The sequence below is a fragment of the Myotis yumanensis genome, unplaced genomic scaffold (assembly GCF_028538775.1).
Source record: "Myotis yumanensis isolate MYYU_CA2020_CCGP unplaced genomic scaffold, mMyoYum1.0.hap1 SCAF_3, whole genome shotgun sequence".
NCBI lineage: Eukaryota > Metazoa > Chordata > Mammalia > Chiroptera > Vespertilionidae > Myotis > Myotis yumanensis.
In genome coordinates this window covers 91,194,568-91,207,247 of record NW_027223754.1, presented here as the reverse complement: position 1 = coordinate 91,207,247, position 12,680 = coordinate 91,194,568, and the positions used below count along the sequence as shown (strand labels likewise).

General features: G+C 36.7%; 1 protein-coding gene across 2 annotated transcripts in view; it reads right to left on the bottom strand.

Annotated features, from left to right (window-relative positions):
* Positions 1-900: 900 nt before the first annotated feature.
* Positions 901-12,680, bottom strand: part of MRPS31 (mitochondrial ribosomal protein S31) — a 47,683-nt gene continuing 35,903 nt past the window's right edge. For both annotated transcript variants that reach the window (XM_070407480.1, XM_070407479.1), the window contains exon 7: positions 901-1,201. In XM_070407480.1, the coding sequence (XP_070263581.1) occupies positions 972-1,201 (230 nt within the window). In that variant the 3' untranslated portion in view covers positions 901-971. The remainder of the gene's footprint in view (positions 1,202-12,680) is intronic.

The window sequence follows — 12,680 nt, the reverse complement described above, 5'->3', positions numbered from 1 at the left end:
TGCTTCTCTTTCTGCATGTGGATAATTTCTTCAGATCTATTTCCTGTCTAATCTGTTATATTCCTTCACTAATTTTAATTTTTAAAAAATCTCTTTGGACAGTCTCCTGCTCTGAATTTTATTCCAAGTGACACATACTTTACACTCTGAATATGGTAAGCCCAATGTTTAAAGGCTCCACAAGTTTCATTCTGTTGTCTGTTGTTTCTGCAGGTGTGCATTCACGGTGCTTTGTTTCATTGTTTGTAATTTGAAGCCTAGGTTTCTGCTGGGGTTTTGTTTGCTTGTGCCAGGACCTGAAACACTACTAGCCTGGGGTCACTAAACTAAATTGTTGTTTTGAGTTATATTTGTTTTGTTTTTTTAATCTTCAATCTCTCTGTGAATTTGAATGACAATGCCAAGTACCTTAATAAGAACTAAATAGTTCTAACTTTGGCATTAAGATCTAAAGTACAAGAAGAAATTAGAATTAAGGGCTTTATTTCTACAAGGTCATTTCTCTACAGTGATGTAGACTTTGGCAAGGATACTTACTTTTGTATGAAACATATAAGAATACATATATGCAAATATGGAAAATGTTTATATATATTATGCATGTAAAACTGTCTGTAAATCATCTCAACTGTTATAGTCCTCTCATGTCATCATATATATGGCTAATAATTGTGTTTCAAAGAAGTCTGATCACTGAATGAAAAGAAAAAGTTAGAGAAAGTTGTTTTAAATTTATTACTAATTCTAAGATATTCTTTTTTAAAAGAATTACTAGTTGAATCCATGAATGCTGATATTTCTTTTCATGCAATATTTTTCAATTACCATTGTATATTTCTAAGTAACTTGACATTTATTCCATTCAAATCAGATGCAATAATTACTACAATATAGGTAAACTTCTTTTAAAATTCTTTTATTTAGTTATAATATCAATTTCCAACAGTTTGAAATACAAATTTCCATGGTCTTCAATTGAACTGTATGTCACTTTCTTTTAGAATGTCCTTTTTTTCATTAAAATAATTTTTAAACCACTCGATGTGTTCCACTTTCTGTTTAACACTCAGATATGGATTTTTGGAAAGGCCACAGGTTACTAACTCCATGAAGTGACGAATTGGTCCTTGTTTTGGAAAATCTTCCAGGTGTTTATCCAGAAATATATGTTCATGAAATTCTGAACCATCATCATCAAAACCTAAAAAATGAGAGACAAAATACATTACATTATAATTTCGAATGTAAGACCTATATCATAAGATTAACATGAATGTAATATAGTATTACAGTTAAAGGCACGAACTTTGAAGTCAGAGCTAGGTTTGCCCACCAATTTAATAACTGTGACTGGGCAAATTAATTAATTTCTCTGAGCATCAGTTTCCTTAGGCATAAAATGAGAGTCAAAACATTACCTTCTGCCCTCGCTAGGTGGCCCAGTTCATTGGAACATCATCCAGTACGTCAAAAGGTTGTGTTTGACTCCCAATCAGGGCACATACGGGAGGCAACTGATCAATGTGATCAAAGTTTCTCTCTCACGTTGATGTTTCTCTCTCTCTCTCCCCCACCTTCCTCTCTCTAAAAATCAATAAACATATCCTCAGGTGAGCATTAAAAAAATCCCAGAATCTTTGTTAATTGTCACCCAAGGACATTTTTTCCTCCGTTGATTTTGAGAGAGAGTGGAGGGAGGGGGGAGAGAGAAAGAAAAACATTGATGTAAGAGACAAATCAATGGGCTACCCAACCTGGCTGGCTTTGGGCCTGCAACCCAGGTACATGCCCTTGATCAGGAATCGAACCAGGACCCTTATGTCTAGGTGCCTATGCTCTAACCACTGGGCTTCGTGTTTTTTGTTTTTGTGTTTGTTTTTAGTAAATATTAAACAGACAAAAAGCTTACAAAGCTCTTTTACTATGCTTAGCATACTATAAATGTCCAAAGTGTAGCAGCAATTACTCTTAATAAATATTTTAATGTCTAAAATAACAACTAAGGAAACTATACAAGCTATACTTAAAAAATACATAAATAAAACACGATGAAATCCTAAAATATGTTCTAGCAGGCCACAGGAAGCCAAGAAAAGACAGAGGAATGAGAAAGAGGGAAAATGAACAGAAAACAAATAATAAAATGGAAGACTTGAGTCCTAACAAATCAATAGTTACTTTAGATATAATGACCTAGAAACACCAATAAAAAGACAGAGGTTGGCAAAGTAGATATATACTATCTATAAGACACTCACTTCAATTAGGTAGGTTGAAAGTAAAAGATTACAGAAAAATATAGTCAAACCTCAGTTCACAAATGTCTCCCATCTCAAATAATTTTGTTCTTGACCAAGTTGTTCATGGAAAAAACGGTCTCTGTTTTAACTTTGGTTCTCCATCTGACAACCCTTTCATGTTGATACATAAGCATGACACAAACATCTCATAGGCCACAAACAAAGGAGAAAATGGGCCAGTATGAGAGAATTTACAACCAAACCTTGTGTTGTTAATATCTCAGGAAATTGTGCTGTGAATCCCTCTCTCTCTCTCTCTCTCTCTCTCTCTCTCTCTCTCTCTCTCTCTCTCTCTATATATATATATATATATAGCTTTTGTTGCTGGTGAAATGGACAATTAGAACAATTTTAAAACTTGAGTTCATCATGTTGTTAAAAGTGTGAAAGAAAGAATGATCACAGACAATTACAGAGGTAGAAAAACTGTTGTTGATTTGTATAAATGAAGAGCACTTGGTGACAGCATTTTGGAGACAGTGACATGTGAAAAAGTGAAGATGCCCCTACTGACTTCTTGAAAAACACCCCTGGAACAAGTGCTGAAAGTGATTAGTTTAAGGCTGGTAGGGGGTGGTTCAATAAATTTAAGAAAAGAAGTTTGTTAACAGACATGTACTGTATATAAATAAGACATGTACTGTATATAAATAAGAAAGGCTGGGAATCATTTGAGGGTCTGGAATCAATTAATTCAATTTACATTATTTCTAAGGGGAAAATGATTTGGTTTTTTAACAATTCGCTTCTCAAACAGCCTTCTGAAATGAATAAAGTTCAAGAACTAAGATTCCACTGTATATATTGGTAACATTAATAAAAAAAAGAAATCATGAGTGGCTATATGAATAATTAAATAAAGTAGACTACAGAGCAAAGAAAATTACAAGGGTGAAAGAGGAACATTATATAATAAAAGGATAAATCCACCAAGAAGAGATAGCATGTGAATTTTTTATGTACCAAACAAGAGTTTCTAAATACATGAAAGAAAAAATGATGGAAATAAATAAGAAATAGAAAAATCCACAAATATAGTTGGGTATTTCAATATCCCACTGTCAGCAATTAAAAACTACCAGGTAGAAAATTAGCAAAGATATAGAAGAACTGAACAATCATCAGGATCACACTGACATCTATAGAACACTCTACCAAACTATGGCAGAATAGACATTCTTTTCAAGCATCTATGAAACATTCATTTAACTAAACCATATCGAGGATCACAAAACAAATTTCAACATAACTGAAATATTACACGTATGTACTCTATTCATAATGGAATCAAACTAAAATCAAGTAACAGAAAGACAATAGGAAAATCTTCAAACAGTTGGAGATTAATATACTTATAAATAAGTAATGATTCATAGAAGAAATCTCAAAGGAAATTAAAAAACACACATAGAATTGAAAATGGAAACACAACAAATCCAAATTTGTGGAACACAGCTAAAACAAGAAAAATATGGCATTAGATGCATACATACGAAGAGGAAGAGTCTCAAATAAATAATTTGAGCTCTGACCTCAAGAATCTAGTAAAAGAAGAGCAAGATAATCTCAAAGCAAGCAAAATGAAAGAAATAATAAAAATAATAACAGGAATCATAAAATTAAAAATACAAAAATAGAGAAACCAATACCTTGTTGGAGAACGAAGATGGCAGCATAGATAAACGCCTGTACTCACTGACTCCCAGAACTACATACAAATTACAACTAAAGTACAGAACCATGAGAAGAATCTTTTACCCTTTGAAATAGCATGGAGGGACCTGGAGAATATCATGCTAAGTGAAATAAGTCAGTGAGAGAAAGACAAGAATCACATGATCACACTCATGTGGAATCTAAGAAACAAAATAAACTAATGGATAGAGTGAATCCAGAGACATGGAAGCATGGAAGGGTGCCGAACCTCAGAGGGAAGGGAGGGAAGGGTGAGTGGGTGGGAGGCAATCAACCAAAAACCTTGTATGCATATATGCATAACCCATGTATACAGACACTAGGGTGCTGAAGACCTGGTGCGGGGGGTAGTGGGGAATGGGATGGAGGGCGCAAGCTGGAGGGGATCAATGGGGTAAAAAACGGGACATATGTAATACTTTCAACAATAAAGAATTGTTTAAAAAATGATCCATATAACACTATCTACACTAATAAAAGACAAACACACAAATTGACCGTACCTTCACTATGCCTTAAGCCACGCCCACCAGCCAATCAGAGCGACTATATGCAAATTAATCCAACCAAGATGGCGGCCAGCAGCCACAGCACTGGAGCAAGCAGGAGGCTTGGTTGCCCCAATGATGGAGGAAGCCAAGCTTCCCAGCTGCCGCGGCCGGCTCTGAGCTCCACTCAAAGCAACAAAGTTACAATTATAGAAGATAAATAAACCCCAGATATCTGCTTTCAGCCGGCCGTGGCCACGGACCTGGAGCAAGCAGGAAGCCAGGCTTCCCTGCCACAGCTGGCTCTGAGCTCCACTCAAAGCAACAAAGTTTCAATTATAGAAGGCAAATAAATCCCAGAATTAAAAAGAAAAAGGGCAGGGCAGTGGGCGAAGAGCTACAGGAGGGCGGCAGTGTCCTACCGGTGTACAGATTTGTGCGCAGGGCAACTAGTATAAAATAAAAGCCTGTATAATAAAAGGCTAATATGCAAATCGACCAAACAGCAGAACGACTGATCGCTATGATGCACACTGACCACCAGGGGGCAGATTCTCAATGAAGGAGCTGCCTCCTGGTAGTCAGTGCACTCTCACAGGAAGAGCACCACTCAGCCTGAAGCCAGGCTCATGGCTGTCAAGCGCAGTGGTGGTGGTGCTAAGGATGTCCACGGGGAGCGGGCCTAAACCATCAGTCGGACATACCCCAAGGGCTCCCGGACTGCAAGAGGGCATAGGCTGGGTTGAGGGACCCCTCCTCCCCGAGTGCATGAATTTCGTGCACTGGGCCTCTAGAAAATAAAATAAAATAAAATAAATAAAATAATAAAATAAAATATAAAATAAAAAAATAAAATAAAATAATAAAATAAAATAAAAACTAAAATAAATTACAGAACCATCATTCAAAACTACCTGAAAGGTGGCTGAATGGAAGTCCTACAACTGGAGAAGTAAAGAAGAAAGCACACTCAAAGGAGGAGGGATGGAATGGGTTGGTCCAACACCCATGTGTGGTATTTTTTTTAATTGGGAGATCGTCTCTGCAGAGGCCACCCATGAGGAGCAAGGTGTCCCAGCTCCACACCAGATCCCAGGGTCCCAGAGCTGGGAAGAGAAATCCCCAAAATTATAGGCTGTAAAAATCAGCGGGGATTGGGGTTGAGGGACATGGAGGTTGTTGGAGACCCAGGAGTTCCTTTTAAAGGGCTAGCACACAAATTTACAAAATCCTACTGTGTCTGAGCTCCAGCACCGGGCAGTAGCTCTGGGAACCTGGACACATACTGGGAGGAACTGGATTGTCTGGCATTAGGCAGATTTCTCAGGGGCAGATTTCTCCAAGACAGGGGCAGATTTCTCCAAGACAGGGCTACTTGTAGGGGTCATTATATCTGGGCTGGGACCTCACTGGTCTCAAGGCTGACTGGTAGCCACATCTGTTTACTCCACCCTGGTGATTCCTTGCCCCATCCAATTTGCAGACCTACTTAACCTATTTGCAGTGGCTTTTCCATGTGAATGGCCTGTCCTTGCTAAGGCTTCAGACTTTGCTAAAATCTCTCAAACAAGCTGCAGCTGGTGACAGCGTGCCCCAAACCTATCAATAAAAGGCCCAAGACCTGGCACTAGCACCAACATGCCCCAATCAAAAGACATGGTAGCTAAGTGGATACAAAAACATGACCCAACTATATGCTATCTACAAGAGACCCACCTCAGGACAAAAGACACACAGGATGAGAGTGAAGGGATGGAAAATATTTACCATGCAAATGGAAACAAACAAAAAAGCTGGGGTAGCAATACTGATATCTGACAAAATAGACTTCAAAATGAAGGCCATCACAAGAGACAACAACATAATACTACATCAATGCATAATACTAAAGGGATTGATCCAACAAGAGGATATAACCCTGGTAAACATACATGCACCCAATTTTGAAGCACCTAAATAAATAAAAAAAGCTTCTAGAGGATTTTAAGGGAGAGATGGACAACAATACAGTCATAGTAGGGGACTTTAACACTTTGCTAACTTCACTGGATAGATCTTCCAGACAAAAACTGGACAAGGAAACACTGACTCTAGGACACACTGGATCAGATGGATTTAATTGACATTTATAGAACATTTCACCCCAAAGATGCAGAATATACATTCTTCTCAAGTGCGTGTGGATCATTCACAAAGAGAGACCACATGTTAGGACATAAAGCTAGTGTTTACCAGTTCAGGAAGATTGAAATCATATCAAGCATTTTCTTAGAACACAGTGGAATGAAATTAGAAACCAACTACAGTAAAAACACCCAAAAACATTTAAACACATGGAGCCTAATAGCATGTTATTAAACAAAGAATGGGTCACCAATGAGGTCAAGAAAGAAATAAAAAACTTCTCGGAAACAAATAAAAATAAACACACAACAACACCAAGTCTATGGGACACAGCAAAAGCAATTCTGAGAGGGAAGTTCATAGCACTACAGACCTACCTCAAAAAACAAGAAAAATTAATAATAAACTATGTAACCCTATAACTTAAAGTTCTAGAAAAAGCACAGCAAGAAAAACCCAGAGTTTAAGTAGAAGAAAGAAAATAAAGATTAGAGCATAAATAAATGTTATAGAGAACAAAAAAACAATACAAAAAATTAATTTAATCAAGAGCTGGTTCTTTGAAAGGATAAACAAGATTGACGAAACATTAGTCAGACTCATCTATAATAATAAAAGGGTAATATGCTAATTAGACTGGACATCCTTCCGGACATCATTCTGGATGAAGCCGGGCCAGAGGGAAGCCAGCCCGGGTCCCAGTTGCTTGCGGTCAGCCCGAGAGAAGCCAGCCCAGGTCCCAGGTGCCGGAGTGAAGCCGGTGCTGGCAGCTAGGGGAAGGAAGGTCTACTTTTGCACGAATTTTCATGCATCGAGCCTCTAGTCAAGAAACAGAGAGACAGGACCCAAATAAATAAAATGAGAAATGAAAGGGGAGAAGTAACCACTGACACCACAAAAATACAAAGGATTGTAAGGAAATACTATGAACAACTATATGCCAACAAGCTGGACAACGTGGATGGAATGGACAAATTCCTAGAAAAATACAATCTTCCAAAAGTGAATCCAGGAAGAATCAGAAAACCTGAGTAGGCCGATAACAACTGAAGAAATTGAAGCAGTAATCAAAAAAATCTTCCAGCAAACAAAAGTCCTGGTCCGGATTGCTTCATAGAGGAATTGTAACAAACATTCAAAGAAGAACTAACACTGATCCTCTTCAGACTATTTCAACAAATTCAAGAGGAAGGAACACTTCCAAGCTCTTCTTATGAAGCCAACATTACCGTAATCCCAAAACCAGACAAAGACACTACAAAGCAAGAGAAGTACAGGCCAAGATCCCTGATGAATGTAGATGCTAAAATCCTCAACAAAATATTTGCAAATTGCATCCACCAATACATTAAAAAGATCATACGCTATGACCAAGTGGGATTTATTCCGGGGATGCAAGGCTGGTACAATATCTGCAAATCAATAAATGTGATACATCACATAAACAAATTGAAAAACAAAAACCACATCAATTGATGCAGAAAAAGCATTTGACAAAGTCTAACACCCTTTTTTGGTAAAAACTCTCAGCAAAGTGGGAATAGAGGGAGCATATCTCAACAATGATAAAGGCCATATTTGACAAACCTACAGCGAACATTATACTCAATGGGAAAAAACTAAAACCATTTCCTCTACAAACAGGAATAAGACAGGAATGTCTGCTTTCACCGCTCTTATTCAAAATAGTACTGGCAGTCCTCACCAGAGGGATCAGACAAAAAGAAGAAATAAAAGACATCTAAATTGGAAAGGACAAAGTAACACTCTCATTATTTGCAAATGACATAATATTATACCTAGAAAACACTAGAGACTCCAGAAAAAAACTACTAGATTTAATAAATAAATTTAGCAATGTAGCAGGATACAAAATCAACACTCAAAAATTGATGGCCTTTTTTACACCAATAATGAACTCACAAAAAAAGAAACTAAAAAAACAATCCCATTTACTCTTGCAACAAAAAAATTAAGATACTTAGGTATAAACTTATCCAAGGAGGTAAAAGACTTGTACTCGAAAAATTACAGGATGCTAAAAAAGATATAAAGAAGTGGAAGAGTATACTGTGTTCATGGATTGGTAGAATCAACATCATTAAAATGTCCATACTACCCAAAAATTCAATGCACTCCCTATTAAAATACAAACAGTATATCTGACAGATCTAGAACAGACACTCCAAAAATTTGTATGGAACCACAAAAGACCCCGAATAGCTGCAGCAATCCTGAGAAAGAACAAAGTTGGAGGAATCACAATACCAGAAATCAAGTTATACTACAAAGCCACCATAATCAAAATAGCCTGATGCTGGCACAAGAACAGGTATATAGATCAATGGAACAGAACAGAGACCCCAGAAATCGACCCAAACCATAACACTCAATTATTATTTGACAAAGGAGGCAAGAGCTTATAACAGAGTCAAGACAGTCTCTTCAATAAATGGTGTTGGGACAATTGGACAATACATGCAAAAAAATGAAACTAGACCACCAACTTATACCATACACAAGAATAAACTCAAAATGGATAAAAGATCTAAATATAAGTTGGGAAACCATAAAAATCCTAGAAGAAACCATAGGCAGCAAAATCTCAGACAATTTCTCGAAGCAATATCTTTAAGGATATATCACCAGGGCAAAAGAAACTAAGGAAAAAATAAACAAATCAGACTACATCAAAATAAGAAGCTTCTGCACAGCAAAAGAAACCTTCAACAAAACAAAAAGGGAGCCCACTGTATGGGAGAATATATTTGGCAATGATACATCTGATAAAGGGTTAATATCTAAAATATACTCTTAGTATAAGGAACTCATACAACTTAACAAAAGGAAGACAAACAATCCAATTAAAAAATATGTAAAGGACCTAGACACTTCTCCAAAGCAGACATACAAATGGTCAAGAGACTTATGAAAAAAATGCTCAAAGTCACTGGTCATTAGAGAGATGCAAATAAAAACAACAATGAGGTATCACCTCACACCTGTCAGAATGGCTACCATCAACAAATCAACAAATGACAAGTGCTGGCAAGGATATGGAGAAAAGGGAACCCTAGTATACTGCTGTAGGGAATTCAGACTGGTGTAGCCATTATGGAAAACAGTATGGAGTTTCCTCAAAAAATTAAATATGGAACTGCCATTTGATCCAGTGATCCCACTTCTAGGAATATATCCTAAGAGATCCGAAACCCCAATTAGAAGTAATGTTTGCACCCCTATTTTCATGGCAGCACAATTTACAATAGCTAAGATCTGGAGACAGCCCACATGTCCATCAGTAAATGAGTGGATAAAAAATGCTGTGGTACATTTATACCATGTAATACTATGGACCAGTAGAAAAGAATATTTTAGCCTTTGAGACAGCATAGAGGGACCTAAAGAGTATCATGCTAAGTAAAATAAATCAGTCAGAGAAAGACAAGTATCATATGATCTCACTCATATATGGAATCCAATTAACAAAATAAACTGAGGAACGGAGTGGATCCAGAGACATGGAAGCATGGAACAGAGTGTGGAATCTCAGAGGGAAGGCAGGGGAGGGTGGGTGGGTGGGAGGTAATCAACTAAGGACCTTGTATGCATAATTCATAGACAGTGGGATGGTGAGGGCCTGGGGCAGAGGCTGAGGGTGGATTGGAGGGGGTTGATGGGGGAAAAAGGGGGACATATGTAATACTTTCAACAATAAAGATTAAAAAAATAATAAAATAAAATGAAAACAAAACAAGACAAAAAAAAAAACAAGAATAAAAAGGAAAATAAAAAAAGAATAATTTACAGGATTCAATAGTAAAGTGGAGGATTCCGAGAATCAAATCAACAATTTGGAATATGAGGAAGCATAAAACACCCAATGAGAAGAGAAAAAAAAAAATTAAGATAGTGTAAGGAGTCTCTGGGACAACTTCAAGTGTACCAACATTCACATTTTTGGGGATGCCAGAAGGAGAAGAGAAAGAGCAAGATATTGAAAAACAATTTGAAGAAATAATGACAGAACACTTCCCCTATCTGGTGAAAGAAATGGACTCACAAGTCCAGGAAACACAGAGAATCCCAAACAAGAGGAACCCAAAGATACATCAAGACACATCATAATTAAAATGCCAAGGGTTAAAGATAAGAGAGAAGCTTAAAAGCAACAAGAGAAAAGCAGGTATTTACCTACAAGAGAGCACCCATAGAACTGTCAGCTGATTTCTCAACAGAAACTTTGCAGACCAGAAGGGAGGGCAAGAAATACTCAAAATGATGAATAGCAAGAACCTACAACCAAGATTACTCTACCCAGCAAAGGTATCATTTAGAATTGAAGGTCAGATAAAGAGTTTCACAATCAAGAAAAAGCTAAAGGAGTTCATCACCACCAAGCCAGTATTACTTGAAAAGTTAAAGGCTGTTCTTTAAGAAGAGGAAGAAGAAGAAGAGGAAGAGGAAGAGAAGAAGGAGGAGGAGGAGAAGGAGGAGAAGGAGGAGGAAGTAGCTAAAAACATGAACAATAAAATGGTAATAAATACTTATCTATCAACAATTGAATCTAAAAAACAAAATACACAAACAAGAGATCTAATGAAGAAAATAAACTGGTGAATTAAATAGAATCAGAAGCATGAAATGGACTGATGAATCTTAGAGGGAAGGGGGTTCAGGGGTGGGAAGAGATTAACCAAAGATTTTACCTATGGACACAGACAGTAGGGTGGTGAAGGCCTGGGGTGAGATGGGACCCGGGTAGAGGGGGATAATGGGGGCGGGGAGGGACATTTGTAATATTCTCAACAATAAAAATTTAAAAAAATATACCAATACCTTGTTCTTTAAAAAAATTAGTAAAATTGATAAATCTATCTATTAAGTGCTATAAAGAATAAAGTGGAGAAGTCACCAACCACCAATATTAAGAATGAAAAGGGAGTTATTATAAATCCCAAACTCATTAAAGGAATAGTAAAGGAACATTACAAACAATTTTACACTAAAAAATTCAACAATCTGAACTACCAAAACTCAACCCTCCCCAAAAATACAGTTTTATAACTATTTAAGAAAAGGAATGTGTAATTTAAAAGCTCTAAAAAAAAAAAAAAAAGCAATCCATAAGCCCAGATCACTTCATTTGACAATTTTATAAAATGTTTAAAGAAAAATAAACACCAATTTTACACAATCTCTTCACAAAGTGGAAGGACACTTCCTAGATCAATTTATGAAGCCAGTAATACCTTGTTATGAAAAACAAAGATATGACTAAAAGAGAATGGATTAAAAAACTGTGGTACATCTACACAATGGAATACTACACTGCGGTAAAAAAAGAAGGAATTCTTACCATTTGCAATAGCATGGATGGAACTAGAGAGCATTACGCTAAGTGAAATAAGTCAGAGAAAGATAAATATCACATGATCTCACTCATTTATGGAATATAATGAACAACTAAACTGATGAACAAAAGGAGATCCAGAGACAAAAGAGCATTGATCAGACTGTCAAACCTCAGAGGGAAGGTAGGGGAGGGTGGGGGTGAGGGGGAGAGATCAACCAAAGGACTTGTATGCATGCATATAAGCCTAACCAATGGACACAGACAACAGGGGGTGAGGGCATGAGTGTGTGTGTAAGGGGTAATGGGGCAATAAGGACACATATGTAATACCTTAATCAATAAAGGAAAAAAGAGAGAGAAAATAGAGATTGAAAGAATTATCAAATTATCAAATAATAAAAGAAAATTGAAAATTTTTCCCCAATTGAAAAACAAAGTTCTCAGGTTGAAGGACCCAATGGTGCCGAGAAACATGATTTTAAATAAATAAAATCCCTTACCAAATGTTTTCAACATATATCACTAAGTAAGAAAAAAATGCTTCAGGACAATCTATGGTCCCATATAGGTCAAAACAAAACAAAAGGTAAATATGTAACTGCCTTTTAAAGTGAACTGAGAGGACACATATCAAACCATTTACAATGTTTGTTTCAGGAAAAGGAAAGAGAAATACGGTCAAGTAAACTCCCCATCCCTTTATATTATTTGACTTTG